This window comes from Ceratotherium simum, chromosome 2, assembly GCF_057802395.1.
Source record: "Ceratotherium simum simum isolate JZ-2026a chromosome 2, ASM5780239v1, whole genome shotgun sequence".
In the NCBI taxonomy this organism is placed as follows: Eukaryota; Metazoa; Chordata; class Mammalia; order Perissodactyla; family Rhinocerotidae; genus Ceratotherium; species Ceratotherium simum.
Window position 1 is genome coordinate 34,125,595 of NC_141901.1, and position 15,719 is coordinate 34,141,313.

The 15,719-nt window shown below is 38.5% G+C and overlaps 1 protein-coding gene across 2 annotated transcripts in view; it reads right to left on the reverse strand.

Moving 5' to 3' along the window:
• The window catches only part of ATF6 (activating transcription factor 6), a 214,681-nt gene that overhangs the window by 136,847 nt on the left and 62,115 nt on the right, over positions 1 to 15,719 (reverse strand). For both annotated transcript variants that reach the window (XM_014783280.2, XM_004424822.3), the window contains exon 10: positions 744 to 875. In XM_014783280.2, coding sequence (XP_014638766.2) covers positions 744 to 875 — 132 coding nt within the window. The remainder of the gene's footprint in view (positions 1 to 743; positions 876 to 15,719) is intronic.

Genomic DNA, 15,719 nt, shown 5'->3' on the forward strand with positions numbered 1-15,719 from the left:
TATATGTGTAAACATATGATAGATAAATGAAATAACTATATTAAAGACATTAATACAATATAATGTATATATATTGTATGTCTTTCAATATGTATATTAATGCACACAAACTGAGATGTTAAGGTCACATCTCTACAAGAATTCTAAAACTGGGAAAAGTTTCAAAAAGTAAATTTATTCTTGGAACTGGTCTTAACAGTAAAATTTATTAATGACCTGAGTAACTTGTCTGCTCTACTAATTAAAACTGTGTATAAATGGCTGGATTTCATCATTTCTTGTGACAACATGGATGGACACTGAGGGTATTATGCAAAGTGAAATAAGTCAGAGGAAGAAGGTCAAATACCATATGATTTCCTTCATTAAGTAGTAGATAATAACAATAAACAAATACGTAGAGACAGAGATTGGATTGGTGGTTACCAGAGGGAAAGGGGGGAGGGAGGAGGGCGAAAGGGATAATTCGGCACATGTGTGTGGTGATGGGTTGTAATTAGTATTTGGGTGGTGAACATGATGTAATCTATGCAGAAATAGAAGTATAATGATGTACACCTGAAATTTATACAATGTTATAAACCAATGTTACTGCAATAAACAAAAAATTAAAAAAAAATAAATTAAATTAAAAAAAACAACAAAAAACTGTGTATAAACAATTTAGATGTAAAGTTATACTATACAATTCTCTGTTTCAGTTTCATTAAATCAATTTAACAGACAGAGACATGCCATCTAACCTGTAGTTGTTTTTCTGGATGACAGGATCTGACGTGTCTTGCACATCTTTAGCAGAAAATCCTAGAAGATGCCTCCTCTGATTTGCAGGGTTCACACTAGGCTTCATTCTCCTGGAATCCTGTTCCAACATGCTGAAAATAAAAAATGTGAAACCATAATTGAAATAAAAATATGTCACACATGTGCATACTACCTGTAGCTCTGAAACAAACCAGAATTCCTTTGTAGGTCCATGCACACAGCAAGAATGCTGGGCATAGCTGCAAGTCAAAACAGCACATGGATGTGGTCAAATCTCTAGCTTAACATCCTATACATATGAAAAACAATTTTGAAAATAATTTTTATGAGTATAGAAGTACCTTATTTATAAACTGTTTAAATAAAGTCGGTATTCTATATGCTTTAAAAACTATTATTATGTTATGTATGTATATAAAGTAGAAATAAGTACCACATATGTACAAACAAATTTTAAACTCAGATAATTGAAATAAGAAGTCCTCCTGGATGCTGCAAACTGATGTTTTCAATGAGGGACTACTGCAAATGAAATGGGCACTATTCTCTTTTTCAACAGCCAAATTCATTAGCCTTTCACAATCCCAGAAAGTAGGCTATCAAATAAAGCTAACAAAAGTTACTTAAAAAACACTTCTATTTTTATTTACATGTAAAAACTTCCTCTTTACTTCTTTATCCCCACTATCCTTAATACTTTCATTCATCAGTGTATGTCCTATTGATGGGCGTAAGTATTTGGAGCAAACAAATATGCCTATTTGTTTGCAATAGTTTTTTAACACTTATAACTCATTAACCATGGGCTTAGATGTTTGGCTCATCAATAAGATATTTCGTGTGTCTGTGCTTCATTTTATGATGCCACTCACATAATTTACACTAGTCATAACCTTCTTGAAATTCAACACAAAGGGAATCTCAGTAGAGAAGCACAAAAGAAAGGACATCAGATTCTATTTAGAGGGAGGAGGAAAGTAAGGCTGATGAAAGAGGGTCACAGTTAAGGGCCCTGTGGTTCTAAGAGAAAAGGAGTTCTTTGGGGATATAGTAGTTTCTCTCCAAATTTGGCCAAAGTGGTGTTGGGGGAAACAGAAAGCAGGTACGCCTCTCTAGAATCTTTTTCTGATCTCTTATTGTATTTGCCATTCTTCTCAATTCTTCACCCCCAGCATCACTGCCATCCAGTGGTTCTCACACAGTACACTGTGGCACTTTGGCATACTGCAAACTCTTCAAAGGTGTACTACCAAATTCTGGCCGTTGTGTGAAATTTATTTTTTCTACAACTGAGGCTACATTTTGTTACAGTTCTATCTTTCAGAGAGAATGTTTACCAGAGTGGTCACAAACAGTATAAACCCTACCACAAATGAGGTAAGAGGCTTAGTGAAATGTCCTACTAAAACAGGAAAACTTAGTTTGGTGAGTATTTAAGAAAACATGAAAGAGGCTGTAAACAATACCAGTTTTGTAGGGAAGCCAAATGAAGAATGTGACGATAACTGTAGAGGTTTTTTTTTCTTTTTGAAACTTACTTTTTAAAAAAAGTGTTTACTTTTTAATTCTTTAAAGCGTGGTGCCAAAAATTCTACTTAGGAAAGTTCACTGTAAACAAAATCAAAGTTAAGAACTTCCCCTCAGTTTACAGAATCTCAATTAATTCAACTCCTACACAGAATCTCAATCAAGTCAACCCCCATACAGAATCTCAATTCAACTCCTACAACTCCTCCACTGTATTAGTGGAATATCCACATAACAACATTCCTGTTTGGTGGAAGTACTCCCTCAGTCCCTCCAGTGACTAGAAGAGCTCTATCACCCTATCTATTTAAGTTTCCCCTTGTTTTAACTAGAAAAGTGCTTCTTTATAACTCCCACCTTTTAGTACTAGTTCTGGACTCCACAGCTATTCAGAACAAGTCTAAGCAAGCCTTACTCCAATGTCCAAAGATATCTAACATCCCCCACCCCATACCCTAGGCTTTCTTTTTCAAGGCTATAGTTTCTTCCACATGTTCCTCTTTATAGCACAGTCTTAGGTTCCTTAAGCATATTTGGTCACTTCTCTGTCAATATGCTTCTCAGAGGTGGTGTCCAGAACTGGCCACAGTACTTCTCAGGTGGTATGACCATTACAGGATGGAGCATGGTAATTCCTTCCCATGTTCTAGATATCATTCCTCCACCAATGGCCTAATATCATGTGGGTCTTTTTGCCATTAAATCATACTCTATTTATATGGACCCTAGTTTAACTAAAATCCCAACTCTTTTTCTCACAAACTGATTTTGAACTATTACTTTCCATTCCCTTCCTTTCTCACTTACAATTCTGAATTTATATAATTGAGCTTTTTTGGTCCAGTTGAATAATTTACACCAATTCCTTTTAAAATACCATTCAAGAACTTGTAGGATCCTAATTAGCAAAAGAAATTCTCCTTCCAAGCAAGGATCAGCATGCCATCAACATCCTCAACTGAGCTGTTATTAAAATATTGAAAAGAACAGGGCAAAGATATTGAGCCCTGCCCCTGGAACATGTCTGTAGGGAGCGCCTTCCAAGTCTGTAAAAATGTAAGTTAAACCACTTATCATTTAATTGTAATACTGAAGCTGGGTACCTGAGGGTTACTATAAATATTTGATAAGAACATGGTTACCCTTTGACCTTGTTCCCAACACAGACATAGAGAAAAGAAGTTAATAAATAACCTTAGTCCCTGTTAGATGTATTTGTTGAGCTCAAATGCTTGCTTCGTAGCCCACACATCATTATAGCTTGTTAATTTGCTGTCTTCTTGTTTAACCAGAGGGGTGACTCAAGGATTACAAGGATTTATAAGCTTGTTTTGCAGAAGAAAAACAACGCCTTTAAGGAAGTTACAACCACCAGATAACCAGTCCCCAGCTGGCACTGACACCAAGAAGTCTGGCAGCCCAAGGGCTTATCCGGAGTGAAAGAAACACAGACTTCCCCTTTGCTCTGAAACGCCACCTCCCTCCCAAGCCCCTTAGCTCTATAAAGACCCCCTGCTTCTTCTTTTGCTAAAGTGGGTTTGAGAGAACCTATACTCTCACCTTCTCATTTTGGCCAATTCGAATGAAGCTTTCTCTACCTCCAAGTACCGGTGTCTCAGTGATTGGCTTACTGAGCATGGCGGGCACAATCTTGAGATTAAGAGGTTCAGTATCAATATCACCTAGTCCAAAATTTCCCATCTTGATCATAAGTATATTACAAGACTGTTAAATGTTCTTCTAAGATGCAAACACAATATAACAGCAGCTACCATTTCTTAAACACCCATTATGTACTAAGGAATAAAGGCTCAAAGGAAGTTGAGGCTCAAAAAGTTTAAACAGTTTGCTGAAGGTCATACTGTGATATCGTGATTTACAATAAGAAATATATATTTGGTCTTTGACCCTTTCAGCACAGAACTCCTAAAACCCTAGGAATTTCCTAAGTGATGAGAGCCATAAAGGTGTTTTTTATTATGTTAACGATGTGACTTTTGGAAGGCCCTTAGGTTACCTAAGGATCAATAGGGGCTGGTCACTAGAGGAACCAACCATATGAATAGTGGGGTGGGACTTTCAATCGCACCCTCCACTCCCACCTCCAGGGAGGGGAAAGGAGCTGGAGATTGAGTTCAATCACCAATAACAATGATTTAATCAATCACACCCATGTAATGAAGCCTCCATAAAAACCCAAAAGGAAGGGGTTTGGAGAGCTTCCGAGTTGGTGAAAACGTAGAGATTTGGGGAGAGTGGCACTCTTGGAGAGGACATGGAAGCTCCTCACCCTTTCCCCATACCTGGCCCTATGCATCTCTTCCATCTGGCTGTTCCTGAGTTTTATCCCTTTATAATAAACTGGTATTCTAGTAAGTAAGATGTTTCTCTGAGTTCTGTGAGCCACTTTAGCAAATTAACAGAACCTGAGGAGGAAGTCGTGGGTACCTCTGATTTATATAACTGGTTGGTCAGAAGCACATGTGACAACTTGGACTTAACAATCGGCATTCGAAAAATTGGGGGAAGGGGCAGTCTTGTAGGACCGAGCCTGTGGGATCTGACACTATCACAGGTAGATAGTGCCAAAATTGAGTTGAACTGTAGGACACCCAGCTGGTGTTGGAGAATTGCTTGGTGGTGTGGAAAAAACACACATTAGAATGGGTGTCAGAATTGTGCACACTCTGAGTAATTAATAAAGCCAGGATTTGGATCCAGAATTGGAACACCATCATTGCATTAAGTTGACAACATTTCCCAGAAAGACAGATCAATTCACTCACTTATTCAACATGTACTAAATATCTATTATGTTCCAGGAACCATATTTGATGTTAAAGATTCAAAGATAAAAACCAAATTACAGATTTGTGCATATATCTGTGTGGGGAGGTGATATAGATAAAAGATAATAGAATGGGGCCGGCCCAGTGGCGTAGGAGTTAAGCTTACGTGCTCCAATATAGTGGCCCAGGGTTCGCAGGTTCGGATCCTGGGTGCGGACATATGCACTGCTCATCAAACCATGCTGTGGTGGCATCCCATATAAAGTAGAAGAAGATGGGCACGGATGTTAGCCCAGGGCCAATCTTCCTCAGCAAAAAAAGAGGAGGATTGGCAAGAGATGTTAGCTAAGGGCTAACTTCCTCACACACACACACACACACACACAAAAGATAATAGAGTGATTAGTGCCATAACAGAGGTTAATACCGAGTGCTAGAGAAGCATATAGAGCTAGAGCACTTGATCTCTATCAAGAGGATCCATGAAGTTATCTTAAATGACGAGCAGTAAATAAACAGGTGGAAAAGGAGGATGGGAGTGAGGGAAGGTACTTCATGCAGACAAGACTAGTATGTGAGAAAAGGACATAGTCTTAAGAGAGCATCTTTTGCTTGGGAACTGCAGGTAAAGCAGGGGAGGGTGTATGGATGGACACATGCAAGTGTAAACACACAGTGGGAAGGGGATCATCTTAGAGAGAGAAGGGAAAGAAGGAAGGAGACTAACAATAATGCAAGGCTAGATTAGGGATGGCCTTGCCTGCCAAAATATCAGTAAGTCTAGCAATTTATTCAACAAAAGAAACAAAACTGTTATGTTTTGTTCCTGTTTTAATTTTGCCTCCCAGTTATCATATCCCTTTCCATATCAGAATCTTCTCTATGATTTATGTTAAATTCCCGGGTCTAATGGGGGAATCTACTTTCTTTCTTCTGAAAACTGGTATTATATTTATCTCCTGTTTATCTAGACTACTTGGTGATTACCACTGCCAGAGAAACAGGAGATTCCTACAACAGTTCCTCTGCTCTCTTACTTCCTGCCTAGGGGTCTTAAGCCCTTAGGCAGGCTCTCTTGATAGCTCTCAAAGCTAACTGCTAAGTCAAAGTGGCTGCTGTGGCCTCTAGGAGTAGCTTCTACACTTTTCCTTCCTTGAATCCTACTGTCTACTAGCAATTAACACACTTTATTAGTTCCTCTGGATCAGAATGCACCTTCCTCTAGCAGTGATTCTCAAAATGTGGCACCTGGACCAGCAGCATTAGCATCACCTGATAAACTGGTTAGAAACACAAATTCTTAGGCCCCACTCTAGACCACTCATTCAGAAACTCAGGGGTGGTGCCTAACAATCTGTGTGTTTTTTTGTTTGTTTGTTTTTGCGAGGAAGATTAGCCCGGGCTAACATCCGTGCCCATCTTCCTCTACTTTATATGGGACGCTGCCACAGCATGGCTTGACTAATGGTGCGTCAGTCCGCAACCGGGATCTGAACCTGCGAACCCCAGGCCACCAAAGCAGAGGGCGCGAACTTAACCACTACGTCACCAGGCCGGCCCCAACAATCTGTGTTTTAACTAGCTGTCCAGGTGACTCTGATACAAACCAATGTTTGAGAACTACTATTTTAAACTAATCTTGTTTTTCATAACATCTTTCCTACTTCAATTCCCTAAAAGTTATATCTCTTCACAACAAATCCAACAGAAGTGGACAGTCTGGGGAGAAGGATGAGAGAGTTAGACTTAGATGGGAGGGATGTGGAAGGATACAATCAAAAACCATTCGTATGGTTTATGTATGATTTATAAAGTAAATTATTCAGAATTGTTAATACTTGGAAATTTTTAAAGAGCCCTTCTACTGATCATTGCTCTTTCGATAATTTTACTACCACTAAGAAACCAGCATTTCAATTCACAATTTATGGCTGTTACAAGCAAATGCCTTGAGTTTAACTACCAGTTTAGGCTATTCCATCTGTACCTGGACTGTGCTATAATCACTTAGCAGCTATACTTGCTAGAAATCAGTTTTAATGTTGACTGGTTTGGCTCATAGGTGATCACTATTTTCCCCACTGTCCACACTAGTAATGATTATCACAGTGTAATGATAATATACCTTTAACCATAGCTACCTTGTAACTTCTACCCTTTTTTAGCCAAAGGGCTCATTCAGATCTCATTCAGATCTCATTCAATGGACTTCACAAAAATGATCTTCACAACACTTCCATTATACAGAATCAACTAAGTATTTTAAACATGGGAGTGAGTCAGAGATGAGGCAAAAATGAGAATCCAAACAGTCTGTGAGTCTCAATTTTATTATCTACTCAGTGGCCCAGAATGTATTTTGAAAAGGTAATATATTAAGAAATTCGGTAAAGGATCTTTTAAAGTTTTTCACTTGTTTTTGGTTGTTGTTGTCTTTTGGCCCCCATTCCCTGTAGACTTTTTTTTTTTGTCTTAAAATGAAATTTCTCCTAAGCTAAATTACAGACAAGCTGACTATCCAATTCAGCTCAAAAAAACTATAAATGCTTGAACCTATGAAATGACCTATAGAAACTAATTTTAACCATCTAAATAACTGCACTTACATTTCCCTTGTTTTTATTAATATTTGAAAGACAGGAAGGAGCTCTATTTTACTGCCAGAATTCAAGATTGTCTCAGTACAATTGTGACACCATAAATATTAAGAACGGAATTTGACAGTCCTTGTAATGCCAAATGTACAAAAGAGTATGAGAAAATTATTGTTGATATGAACTTTTAGATTCTTGGCATGAGTGTTTTTGCATCATTCAATGTCCCTTTTTTTTAATTTTAGAAATATTAAATTTCCAAGTACACAAAGAGATGACTCAGAGTCACAGTAAGGGTTAGTATAATGACTGTGCATTCAGTGACTGTTTATAGTTCACGATATTAATAAAGCAATCTAATCAAACTCTTCTTATAACTAAATCAGGTTCTATTCAGTATTTTTAAATAAACTAATAAATACTAAGAAAACAGAAGTCCCTATGTCTTTATTATCGGAAACATGCTACTCTGCAAGAGTCACAACAGTTTTAAGCCACAAAATAATCATTACACCAATAAACCTTGCTCGTGTTATGGGCCAATGGGCCTGAAAAACATAGATTAATAAAACACAATTCTAATTTTCCCAAAAGTCTGGAAAAAGGATTATAAGAATGTGTTACTTTACTTTTTCATTTATGAAATTCTAAAAGCCAACAACTGTTTCAGATTATTTATAAAGCCACTTAATCCTTAAGATATGATTTCAGATACCCAATTTTCATACCAAATAGCTGAACAAAAAATGGCACATCTCCAAAACTATTCTACCCTTTGCAAACCTGTTGTCTTGTGGTACAAATAGGTCAATTTTAAACTCAAGCCATCTCAGCAGGTAAAAATCATACTAGTTCTCATCCCCAAAAGAAACCCACATGCTGCTGTTGCTCTGTCTCTCTTAATCACACATCAAAAACTGAAATCACTTTAAGCTGAAAAGAGCATGGAGATCTTCAAGTTTTAGTGGAGAATAGTGGAAAAAACACAAAATTGGGCATCAGGAGATCTGGGTTCAAGGTGTGGCTCTGAGAACCCCCTGCTTGAGTAGCCCCGGGAAAGTTGGTTAACTTCTCTGAGCCTCCAATTCGTCATATGTAAAATAGGACAAACAACAAATATTTCATAGGGTGTTTCAAAGACTCAAATGAGATGACAGATTTGTAAACATGCTTTATAAGTCAACAAGTGCTACGTGTCCCACAGATGACACAGAGCAGCCAGTGGCACAGCTTGTCTTCCTGCCTGCCAGGTTCAGGCTATTCTCAACATAGCAACTAAAGTCATCGTTTTAAAATCTAGGTCAGATTATTGTGTCACTCTTCTGCTCAAAACCTTCAGATGGTTCTGCATTTCTTTCATGGTAAAAGCCCAAATCCTCAGAATGACCAAGGACTCACGAAACATGACCTCTCTCTCCATCTTACCTCTCTGGCATCATCTCCTACTACTTGCTCACCTGAGTCCAGCCTCCTTGCTCTTCCTTGAACATGCCACCCTAGGGCCCTTGCACTGGCTGTTCCATCTCCAGGAATGCTGTTCCCACATATATCCATATGGTTAACCCTTGTCATCTCCCTTAAGCCTTGGCTCAAAACGTGTACTTTACGGGCTGGCCGGGTGGCATAGTAGTAAAGTTCGTGCGCTCCACCTCAGCAGCCAGGGGTTCGTGGGTTCGGATCCCAGGCGCGGAACTACACACCACTTATCAAGCCATGCTGTGGCAGGTGTCCCACATATAAAGTAGAGGAAGATGGGTACAGATGTTAGCCCAGGGCCAATCTTCCTCACCAAAAAAAAAAAAAAAAGTCTACTTTACAATGATATTTAAAACTATAATTCCAACAACCACCCTCACACTTGCAAAACCATTTACCCTACTATACTTTATCCCTTTGTTCAAAGAATTTACAACTGTATCATTTTACTTACTTATTATGTTTACTGTCTGTCTGTCCTCAGTAGAATGTAAGGAGTACAGGGACCTCTGTTTTGTTCTAGGACAATGCCTGACCCATAGGAGGCATTCCTTTTTTTTTCTTAATAACAAATAAATAAATTTTATTCTGCCTCGTGTCAAGAGGAAAATTCAGATCGTCATTTTAGGGAAACTAACCCATAACTCAAGAATGGCAGGTGGTGAACTCATTATTACACCATCTCCAGATCTAGGAACAGGAAATTATGTTAATTTTCATTGCAACTGAGGCTAAAGACAAGGCGTTCTCAAGGGAGTTCTCCAAATCTTAAAAAAGTTTTTTCTTTCTGTTTATCGAATGGTTCACAGATGATTTTTGCAGGCTAGTAGTAACTGGTAGTTTACTAGAAACAGAAATGTGACTGAAAGAAGAACTAGATCGCCAAGTGAAGATAAAAAACTCCCTTAAATAGGCTTCTCAGAACCAAGGAATACCAGACCCTGAGAAGAAACATGCACTTTACAGTGGCAGTTTGCCAAGTGAGCCAACATGAGCAAGAAAACCACCTGAGATTCTTTCACTCATTCATTGAACAATTATAAAGCAAGCACTCTTCTAATAAGTGATGTTCGTTCTTGGAACCCAGCCACTATACTGTGAAGAAGGCCAAGCAGCTTGTGGAGAGGCCCAAACTTTCTTCGTTTAGAAAAACCGAGAACCCTGGCCCATAGCCCCAGCTCAGGGCCCAGCTGAAAGCCAGCACCAACTTGCTGGCCATGATGAGTGAGCCATCTTGAAAGTAGGTCCTGCGACAGGAGCCACCTCAGTTGACACTCCATGGAGCAAAGAAGAGCCATCTCTACTGAGTGCTGCCCAAACTGCAGATGTTCTAGCAAAGTAAATGACTGTTGTTTTAAGCCTTTAAGTTTTGGGATGGTTTGTTACACAGCAATAGACAACTAATACACTACACTTAGACTGCTGAAGTCAATGAGTCCATGTTTAATATAAAAAGTTGGTGTGTGAACAACTCTTTGGTATCCTCTCACTCAAGAAAGGCACCCTGTGATCATTCTAAATGTCAAGAAAGATGGCTGTAAATTTGAGTGCAATCTCTCTTCTGTTATATTTACATCAGTCCAATCAACTCATAAAATAAATATTTTCTCCTTTTACAGCCAATCCTAAGCTTTAAGGGAATGGGTAAAGTTACTGGATAGAGTCCTAACTCCTCTATCTGTAAATACCAGCTTCGTTTTCTCTGCCTGAGTGGTTGTTGCTCTATTAGTGATTAAAGTAAGAGCTCCAAAGGCAGACTGTGAATCCTAGCTCTGCCACATATTAGATGTGACTTCAGTTTCCTTATCTGTAAAATGGGGATAATAATACTTTACAGTTCTGAGAGGAATTAATTTCTATAAAGTGCCTAGACTAGCACTTGGTGCATAGTAAATGTTTGATAAATAATAGCTTAATAACAAACACATAAAAACTGCTACCTTTAGCAACCAAGCACAGATGGTAGCAAAATACAGCCAACCTAGATTATTCTGGAACTAATTATCTTCACTTTTTAACTCATCTTCTTTTCTTCAAACAGTCTTATTTCCATTTATCTCTCATTTTCAAATTCACACAAAAAAAATGGGAAGGAAAAATGAAAGCAAGTAATGCTGCTTTACTGAGAATTCTAGTAAAAGGGTTGAGACAGACAGCCATATAAGGCATACAGATCATCGGTAATTCCCTAATTCTAGCTCCTCAGAGGTCATGGATTATGCTAAATTGACTGTAGACATAACATATTAATGCCAGTTTATGTTCAGAACCGACAGACAACAAGAAATCTAAATGCACAGCACACAGTCATAGTTCATGCTAACACTAGCCATAACTCAGTTGAAAAGAATCTATAGAATGACCTTTAGGGCCGGCCCCGTGGCTTAGCGGTTAAGTGCGCGTGCTCCGCTGCTGGCGGCCCAGGTTCGGATCCCGGGCGCGCACCGACGCACCGCTTCTCTGGCCATGCTGAGGCCACATCCCACATACAGCAACTAGAAGGATGTGCAGCTATGATGTACAACTATCTACTGGGGCTTTGGGGAGAAAAAAAAAATAAAATTATAAAAAAAAAAAAAAAAAAAAGAATGACCTTTAAAGTATAAGTTTCCAGTTCTTACTGAAATGACAAAACAGCTCAAATCTGGAGAAAATAAGGCATTAATGGCAAACTGCCTAGAAGCATAAGTGATATATAATAATTACATATACATTTTTATACAATCAAAAGTTTCAAAGTGATTCTATACTACCTTGATATTAGGCTAGGCCTTCACTTACTGCAAAGTAAAGCTGCGTTCCTTTATTATTTAGGTTTTGCACAGCTTATACAGCATGATTCTACCTGGATATACTAAGTACTGAAAACGGTGGTTTGAGAAAGCTATTTCAGACAAACCATCCACTGGTCCTTGTCTATGTTAACTAATATTTGTGGTCTAAAGAAAATATCAAGTACCCAACTTAAACTCTGACAGTTTTCTTATCTGCCCTAGTTTCTCACTGACACCCTCTTACAAGAGAGAAAGCAGCCAAAGTTACATGATCTCCTTTTACCTTTGAAACTGACACAGTGACTTAAGGTAAAGAAGGAAGTTAGCAAAGGATGCAGGTTTCTGATTTCAACTCCCTTTCCCTTCACTATAACAACTCAGGTTTGGGGGAAAAGGTAGCCAAGCGATATATGATAAAGCCACTAGGATATTCCTTATAAGCTTCCCAATATACAACTCACATGAAGGCCAAAACTAGAGAAAATCATCAACAAAATTTTCCGTGCCCTCAAAACACAGCTCTGCACTTGCCAGACTCTAAGCCATCTTTTATTTTTTCAAAAAAGGATGAAATCTACAGAGTCTAAAAGAGAACCAATTACTTTGCGGATACTTTTTTGAAGATCATAAATAAATTAGATGATGTGGGGAAAGGACTGCCCTTAGCTCTGCTACCCCGCTGCAATCTCGGATTCAATAACACCTGGTACTTAGATGCATTGTATTTCTCCAGTTTATGTGTCACTTTGATAAATGTGGAATGTACCTTAGCCAAGAACTTGAATTAGATTTCATTTAAGAATCTGGCTAAACAAAACCATGTATAGTTGGTGGTTTGAATTCTGACATTTAAGTTATACAGTAACTTTTAACCTACAGCCAATAGTGATATCATACAGCAAAATGTGCTCAGTAATTGAATAGAAAAAAAAATTAGAGCCAGATTTGGGGACAAGCTCATCTCAGGATAAGAAGCTAGAATTCTTCCTGTAAAAATAATGAAAAGCTGACAAATTTAGAGAATGCTAGAATCCAGACATCTTATTTCTAACCAGTTCCAGACGTCTCAAATTCAATGCCATATTCTGTGGTCACCTTTTCCTTGTAACATAGTCTCATAGGAAAACCACTGAGTAGCTGGCCCTTCAGAAGCATGATTTACCCTTCCTCATCGAACTCTGATGTCTTAAACTATAAAGATTCCAGTTCTAGTGAGGAGACAGCACCTAACCCAGAACAAACAAGGAGAAAGCACTGTCAATTTCAAACACTTGTTTATTTTTTTTAAGACCCAGCATATTTAAAACCTCCTTGGGATGTTGCTTTATGATTTGCAGAAAAGGAGGATAATTATAGTAACTTTTAAAATAGAAAGGGGAAAATATAACAATTTTGCCAGGAAGAAATTCCTCTCACAGGGTTATGCTGTGGCTCCTATTCTGTCCAAAATAGAGGTCCAAAAGTTTCCTCAATTATAGAAGACAAACCTATAAATATGGAGGTGTCTGTATAGAGATTTAATAAAACTTCTCATACATGTTTAATTTAATGGATAAGTGCTCTTACAATTTCCATAGGGGCCAATGTACAGAAAGAAAGAAATACAAAACAATACACAGTAGTTTTCAACGCTGGACATACTTCAGAATCACTTGAGGAAAAATATTTTGTTTAAAAACAAACGACTTGGGGCTGGCCCGGTGGCGCAAGCGGTTAAGTATACGAGCTCCGCTGCGGCAGCCTGGGGTTCGCCGGTTCGGATCCCGGGGGTGCACCGACGCACTGCTTGGCAAGCCATGCTGTGGCGGCGTCCCATATAAAGTGGAGGAAGATGGGCACGGATGTTAGCCCAGGGCTAGTCTTCCTCAGCAAAAAGAGGAAGATTGGCAGATGTTAGCACAGGGCTAATCTCCTCACGCAAAATAAAAAACAACAAATGACTTAGACCCATCCTACCAGATTCCATAGCTTTTGGGTAGGGCTCAGCTAGCCCTCTTTTTAAGACTTCATAGTGATTATAATGTACAGCCATAGTGGGGAACCACCATGAAAGAATTTTTTAAAAAGTCATCCAAACTGTTAAGGGGGCAAGGAAAATTTGCAAAACATCTGATAAACTTTTGCAATAAAAACTGTAGTCCCTACCATTATTCAACAGTCAACAAAATCAGATCATAAAGCCGACAATAAGCAACAGATTGCAAGTAGTGTTTAGACTGATGTTTCTCCAACTAGCTCTTAATCACCCTGTTTTATAAAGGACGAAGTATTTTTAGCACAACTTGTTGCTGGTTAAACTTTATGTTGCTAACAGAACCTTTTGGAAATTCTTTTCTTTCCATCAAAATTAATCTATTTTCCCTTTCTCTTCCCTTATTTCCCCCACTTTTCTTAAATTAATTCAACTTACTTGCACCAAGAAGTATTTTTACAAGGGTCTAAAATGAATACTGCTCATTTCCCCCACCCCACCCTATTTTCTGGATATCTATACAAGTCTGAGGTTTACATCAACCCTTGATGTCTGGGGGAGAGTTAAACTTGCCTAACGTCAAAACGATCTTGAGGTACAAACTTAACAACAAAACTTACAAATCAAACAGAAACACATCAGCAGAGAGAAGCAATGAAACACATTCATTGGGTATGACCAACATCAGGTATGATATTTGAGCAGTGCTTTAAGGAGGTAGGAACTGAAAAGAAGGAAATTCTAAAGGTTAAGCCCCCTACCTACAAAGAAAATAACTCTTCCTTGTGGAAATTGATAAAAGTAACCTTAACTAAACTGGAGTCAGAAAAGCCTGTAGGGGGAGCTCTCACAACATACCACATATCATCAATTACACCAAACAGGAAGAGACAGACACTTGCATCTTGGACAGGAAGTGAAACTACTTGACTACTGACGGAAGATCTCCCCACACAGCAACAGCCCAGCCAATGAGAAATGCCACAGCACAACCAACGAGAAGCTGTCGCCATCCTGAACTATTACTTTCCCCCAACGGACTGTCGTTTAGACCATCCCCTTCCTACTCCTCCTTTTTCTCTATCAAGGTAGCTCCCCGTCTTTGTTAGTTGTATTTGCCATGGCATGCACATCCCAAATTGTGATTCTTTTGGCTATTCCCGAATAAACTCATTTTGAGGCTTTTCAAGTCAACATCCTCAAACTCATAAAATTGAAACTTGATAACCATTTATACTGTATCCTATCCAATTTCAACATCTCTTAGAAGGTTAAGTACATGAAAAATGATTAGAAGAAACGACATTTATAATGCAGAAAGTAGTACTAATGAGATAAAGAGAATGGCTACAAAAGTTAAGGTGTCTTGGAAAGTGTACATCTAGAAAAAAAAAAAGAAAATTTAATCAGTCATAAAAGGCCCAGGATGTAGAAAGACTTTTATTTATTTATTTTTTTAAGTCAACAAAAAGGGTAAAGGGGGGAAACAACTACTTTTCCATCTCTTATTACACCTTGGTTAAGTGTCATGTGTCACATGCTTCCCCTGCAATGTCTCTCCTCTCCTTACAAATCTTTAATTTTAGTCTCTTCTGTGAAGCCTTTCCTTAGAACTATCTGCATTTATCTCCCTCTTCTCAGTATAACACTCATAACATCACCACATTACTTGGTATTTAACATAACCTTACCTTGCATTATCACTGCTTCATGCCTTTCTCCTTTACAGGGAACATGATGCCCTATACGACCTGGCCATAGCCCACCCTTTCGGCCCTATTGCTTACCATATCCCACCATACATTCCATGCTTATTTACATT